The following is a 6,651-nucleotide window of genomic DNA, read 5'->3' on the forward strand; positions in this document are numbered from 1 at the left end:
TTTTACAAGTTATACTTTTATTATTATTTATAATTAATTTTTTATTTAATTTATTATTTCTAATAGAAACAATAATACATATTATAAAAAATTAAAATAATAAATAGTGCACAAAAATTAGAATAATTATTTTAATATTCTTAATATTTATTTAAAAAAAATTATGGAAAAATCAATAATAACCAGCAACAAACCCAAACGTACGTTGAGTAAACGCAGAAGCTATAATTTTTTACTTCTAGAGTTCTAGTGAACGAATTTTTGGGATGTAGAATTACGTTGTCGTTCAGAGAAAAAAAGTTGCCAAACATCAAAGAACAGCTCCTCTCAAACGTGTTTCACAAACACATCCTTCTGTTACGAAATGTTCCATGCCACCTGACCTCCGTTACATGCCATCTTAGCGCCACTTCTGTCAGCTCAGTCTTTTCCGTTCAGTGCAAACGGCTAAATTCAACGAAAAGACATAAATGTCCATATTTTTCAAAGGTCAAGAGTTTTAATGTATTTTCCATTGCTTGAAAACTAAAATGTCCGCAAAAAAAAAGGTAAGGAACGAAAATGTCCTTTACTCTAGAAAAAATAAAATCATAATAGAGATAATTAATTAAGTTCTTTTTTTATTATTATTTTAAGTGCGTAAGAAACACTTTGCCTTGTAGGGTTGTTCCAGGTTCCAGCAACGAGCACCGCAGTGAAAACAGAAGATACAGAGCCAAACCACCGCCGTACGCAACCCTTTCCCTCCTACTTGGACTCCCTCTCATTCCTCTCTCCCACCGTCAAAACCCCCTGCCACATCATCGCCACCACTCCCTCTCACTCCATCGAGCAATCTCTACACGACTCCTCCCTCTCCGTCACTTCCTCCGACGTCGAGCAAGTCCTCAAGCTCTCCTACGCCTTCCCCTCCCAGGCCGTCAAGTTCTTCCGCTGGTCCGGCCGCCACCACCTCTCCGACTGCCACTCGCCTTACTCATGGAACCTCGTAGTCGACCTCCTCGGCAAGAATCGCTTCTTCGATGCCATGTGGGACGCTATCAAGTCCATGAAGAAGGAGCGCCTCCTCTCTCTCGCTACCTTCGCTTCTGTCTTCAGCAGCTACGTCGCCGCCGGCAGAGTCCACGACGCCGTCATGACCTTTGAGGTCATGGGAAACTACGGCTGCGTCAACGACGTCGTTGCACTCAACTCCCTTCTCAGTGCCGTCTGCAGGGACGCCAGAACCCGCGACGCCAACGAGTTCTTCCAGATGGCGAAGAAGTTGGTTCGCCCCGACGCTGATTCCTACGCGATCTTGATGGAAGGTTGGGAGAGAGAAGGGAATGTCAGCTGCGCTAAAGAGACTTTCGCTGAGATGGTGATTGAGGTTGGTTGGGACCCTGCTAATGTTCCTGCTCATGATTCTTTTCTGTGTACTTTGATTAGAAGTGAAAATGGGGTTAGAGAGGCCGTTAAGTTCTTCGATTCCATGAGCGATAGGAAGTGTTATCCTGGAATTAGGTTTTTCAAGGTCGCTTTGGATGAGTGTGTGAAAGATCATGATCTTAGGAATGCTGAGTTTCTCTGGGAGGTTCTAGTGGGGAAGGCGGGGTTAAAGGCGAATACTCAGCTGTATAATTCCATGATTGCTTTGTATTGTTATCACACTGATATGGATTCGGCAAGGAGGTTGTTTGATGACATGGTTTTCAACGGGGCTTTCCCGGACGCCTTTACTTATAACTTGTTGTTTAGGTTCTTGATCAAAGCCAGGAAGTTGAGGGAGGCTGCGGTGGTTTTTGCGGAGATGGTAAAGAACGAGTTTGTGCCAGACCGGCCTACTTGCGATGCAGCTATTAGGGCTTACATTAACGATGAGGATGCTTTTATGGCCATGAAAGTTTGGAAGTGTATGGAGGAGAATCACCAGGAGGATTTGAAGGATACCGCTAATTTTCTGATTCAGGGGCTTCGCGATTTGAGTAGGGTCCCCGAAGCTGTTAAGTATGCTGAGGACATGATTGAAAGGGGAATCAAGGTAACCTCTTCCACATTGTCCAAGTTGAAACAGAGCCTTGTCAAAGAGAGGAAAGAATTTGTGTATGAAGAACTTTTGAGAAAGTGGAAAAGATCTCATTAGGTAGGTTGGAGTTTGCTGAACTTGCTTATCTTTATTTCAATCCTCATCTTTTATGTATATAGACTTGCAGATTTGCAACAGAAAGGAAATTTCAGTAATTTTATACGTCGATTATTCCTAAACTGCATATCATAATGCACCATAGTTATTTCTGATCCCCATATTCATAATGTATCATATATGCATAGTGCACAGAGTCAATTGAAACAAGGATATTGTGTTAGACGGTAAAAAGATAAACGAAGTTCAATATCAAGCTCGCTGAGAAGTGTTGAGCGAATGTTATATAGACCAAGTTGAAAAGGAATTTATACATGAATTTGGCTTTGGTGAGACACTGCAATGAGATTTATCAGCAATTTCCTGGGAAACCCTGCTTGAAAACTTAATTTACAAATTGATTTGTCTTTCTATTTCTTTGGTTTGAAGTAACCATATTTATTTTGATTGGCGCCATGATAATCTTTTGGTTTCTACTTTCTAGTTGTGGTGAGTATACATGTCATTACTAGTTGATAAGAATGTGTTCTAAGAGCATAGCATTGAATTGAAACATTGAAGTTTTGTTGTGTGTGGTCTTCAAATCGTCTTTAGTCGGCATGACTAGACAATGTAGTTCATTTATTCATCTGATATTATGCCAAGTACAGATTAGCCAGTATCCCACTAGCCACCTTATGAAGTGTTTGGTATAACTGGATCATGTGCTTTCATCCTAATGTTGGTGATTGAATTTATTCAACTTGAATACAGGGTGGCATGCTTCTAGACTACTTGATTTTTGTACCTAAATTATAGAGCCTTTTGTTCTATAGACCCTGTTATTAAAAGTTTGATTTATGATGTAAGATTCCATGCCATGTCGTACTTAGCTATATGTGACAAACATAGTTTTTGAATTTTGAAGTCTCTAGGGCTAGGCTACTAGGGATAATTGTATATTTCTGATAAAGGTTGCTGTATAAGTGATCTAAAAATTTCTGCTAATGAGTACTGCACTAATGTCTGAGGCATCAACAATACAGAAAGATTAAATGACAATGTACTGGGGAGTATTACTGTGTGCAAGGTAAAAGATCGTGAACGGCAGATAGAACCTTAAAGGAAAAAAATCGTGAACGGCAGGATTCGAACCTGCGCGGGCAGAGCCCACATGATTTCTAGTCATGCCCGATAACCACTCCGGCACGTCCACTTTGTTGTTTGCATATTAGAACATTACCTTATTTAACGATATCTTTACTATTTGTTCTTTCTGGGCCCAAAGTAAAATTTTATTTTAAATACAATTATGTTAGATGTATATTAAAATCAGCTATTAGTATGTTAGAATATAAAATATATATTAAAAATAAATTAAACAATATATATTTATACAAAAATACATAAAATACATAATGACTAATTTTAGTGTATAAATAGTATTTTTTATTTTGTGCTATAGCTGTTGGAATGTGCACTAATGATAAATTTGTATTTTTAACTTTAAGTTCAAACAAAATATAATGCCTTAATAAAGTAAAAATTTCAACAATTGGATTAATTTGTACAAAAATGTGTTATTTTATACAAATACATGATTAGTAGCTAATTTTGTCTGATTAGTAGGTAATTTTTAGTCTATACTTAATATGATTGTAATTTGCATCACAAGAATTGGCTGAAGTAATAATAATCATGGATAGGAAGTTTTTTTTTTCGGTATTTGATAGGAAGACCTTTTAATGCATACATACAGGCGCATCAATAATATAAAAGCACAGGCATGCATGGTCAGCATGGATAATACATGCTTACATACAATTTTTTTTCCTCGTTTGGTCTGGAGGATTGGATTCGGTTAGGTAGATATTTTGATGTTTTTGGTCGCAATAACGTCCCCTCTAATGGGCTTAAGCCCGAACTACTTTTATAACTATATACCCCTAAAATGCATTGCCCTAGCCCGCTAAAACAAGTGTCGGCGATTCGAATTCCATCTCGTGCATGTAACAACTCATTGGTTAGCAGCAAACTCTTAAGTGGAGTTTAATATTGCGGCGGATTAATTTTTGGCCTGTCAAACTTGGAGAGACAGTGAAAAACTAAAAAAAAATATATGCATTTCCCTAGTATCCTCTACGGCTGTATCCCAAAATGAAAAAAAAAAAAGGTTTTGCCCTTCGTAGTAGACTAGTAGTGAGTGTAGGTGCCTCAGAGAACCATGACATAACCATAGTTTAGTTTACATTTTCTCAAACGCGAGACTGCACTTCCAAATGCAAAAATGCAAGTGATTATGAAAGTTAAGCATCTATCAGAAGAGTATGAACTCGATCTATCTCTTACATGCACTCTCTCTCACGTGCATTATATATATTCCCATCCTCGAACAAGAGGTTTTGAGGGTAAATTTTCTATCGTAGAAGCAAAGAAATGTACCAAATCACATGCAAACAATACCACTTCCTAAAATTAAGTATATAAAGCATTCTCTAGACACATGGATTTAAAATATTAAAATTATTAACCACATGCCACTAACTTATTTTATATAATAATATCCGTTACTCACGCATCATATCGATGTTCCCCAAGCTCAGCTTAGACCCACCACCGAAATTTAGGTTGTGTTTGTTTATAGAGATAGGACAAACCAGAGATACTGAGATACAAAATCATGTTTGGCAGAAGAGATATGGACAGAGACAATGTGTCCATAGATACTGAATTGTATTTTGTGTTCATCCTAACAGGAATGATACAAAGACATTAACAAGTGACACAATTTATTTTTTATTTTTTCTTTCATTATTCTTGTTAATTTTTTATAATTATATTTTTTATTATTATATTTTTCATCTCAGATTTTTTGAATGAAAAAATGAGAATAAATTAGATTTTCATAATTTCTGCTAGTTTATCGTCAAACAGAATACAAGAACACAAAATTTTGTGTCTCTGTCCGTCAGTGTCTCTTCAGTGTCTTATCCTATCCTGTTTTCAAAAACAAACGCAGCCTAATGGCCAAGTCTTAATAAATAAACAGTTGCATTGATTCCTAATATGTCCTTTTCTTTTTGCACCAATTTGTTGGGTTTAGTCTAGATTTAACTTTTAGGTTGCCTAACATATTATTAACAGCCACAATTAGATTTAATTCATAGCTACAGTTTGTTGGATGATTGTTTGTTGCGCATAGTTGGAAATCTTGGATTAGACAACATTTATTGAGAAAAGACTATCAACTTGATGGCTATCAGAACGATTCGACGTGCTTAAATGTGGTTTAGAGATAAGAGGTACCAAATTAAAATGTACCGCTACATACTCAAATAAAATCAATTAATTTCTGCATGTATCGTGTTAATTATAAATTTAATGACTTTTGTGTTTGTCACAGTCTAAGGAGTAAGGAGAATTAATCTAAAAAACTCTCTTAATTACCTCAAAATTGAAAGAATAAATGTTCACTTCTACCAATCTAATTGAATATTGTGATAACTACACAGGACTAGCAGCTAATCTGTAGAAAAAATGAACTATTTTTTCACCTAATAAGTTTAATGTTTTTATTTAGGATAATGGTAATATAATAAATTTTGTTAGATCTTTTACTAGATTAACTAACAGAATGGTAAATGACCTTACATTTTATTTATTGATGCATGATTGTCAATGGATAGAAGATTGTTCCAGGTAATTGAAAATTTCAACAATATAAATACAACATTATATATATATAAGCTTTTTGTCTGCATGCATGCAAAAATTGATGTGCGAACAATATATAAACTTAATTAATAATTGATTAACAGAGATTGAGTTTAGCAAAAGGGTTTAGTCCACAACAAAAAGTAATGCAATGTGTCTAACCATAGTTCGAATCTCAGTAGTTAGGTGACATATGATACTTAATGTTTGATTAATGATTATGTATCAAATAGGATTATCTTCATTTGGAAATGCGCCAAATACCTCTAGAAAAAACAGAAAAAAACAACACACTTGATTATTGGTTGTGATTCCACTTGCATTGCTTAAATTATAGTATTGAATTGCAACAACCCGAAGAGGGTATATTTTTTTTAGGATAATTCACCCGTATAAATTAAAGAAAGTTTAAAATGATCTGAATTATGAGTCCTTATATATATATATATATATATATGTGTGTGTGTGTGTAAATTTATAGTAAATCAAACTAATAAGATTGATTTACCATTAGTTAGAAATATGTCGAACTCAATGAATTTGATTTATTAAGGAAGCTAATTAAATCAAAGTTTTTTTATTTGATTTAGTTGTGTGCATGTAAATCGATACTCATTGATTTAATTTATTAGTGTTTGTTCTAATTCGAATTCATTCAATTCTATTTACGTTTAAAACTGAACTAAAGTAATTTGAATTCATTAGATTCGATTTACTATTAATAATCTTAATTCAAATTTATTAAATTCGATTTACATAGAATTATTGAATGAGACATTCAAAAAACACTTTTGCATTTGATAATTCAGATAATTTTGAATTTTCTTTAATTTATA

The 6,651-nt window shown here is 34.7% G+C and overlaps 1 protein-coding gene and 1 non-coding gene across 2 annotated transcripts; one reads left to right on the plus strand and one right to left on the minus strand.

The window, feature by feature from the left end:
- Nucleotides 1-775: 775 nt before the first annotated feature.
- LOC107481061 (pentatricopeptide repeat-containing protein At1g77360, mitochondrial) lies at nt 776-2,493 on the plus strand (the record flags this gene model as incomplete). Its single annotated transcript, XM_016101268.3, is given in 1 exon segment — nt 776-2,493. A coding segment is annotated over 1 exon segment (1,347 nt), but the record flags the coding sequence as incomplete, so codon positions are not given.
- A 742-nt stretch (nt 2,494-3,235) lies between these two features.
- On the minus strand, nt 3,236-3,317 carry TRNAS-AGA (transfer RNA serine (anticodon AGA)). The gene has a single exon. It is a non-coding gene; the product is annotated as a tRNA-Ser (tRNA).
- Between the last annotated feature and the right edge of the window lie 3,334 nt (nt 3,318-6,651).

The sequence above is a fragment of the Arachis duranensis genome, chromosome 3 (genome assembly GCF_000817695.3).
Source record: "Arachis duranensis cultivar V14167 chromosome 3, aradu.V14167.gnm2.J7QH, whole genome shotgun sequence".
NCBI classification, from domain to species: domain Eukaryota; kingdom Viridiplantae; phylum Streptophyta; class Magnoliopsida; order Fabales; family Fabaceae; genus Arachis; species Arachis duranensis.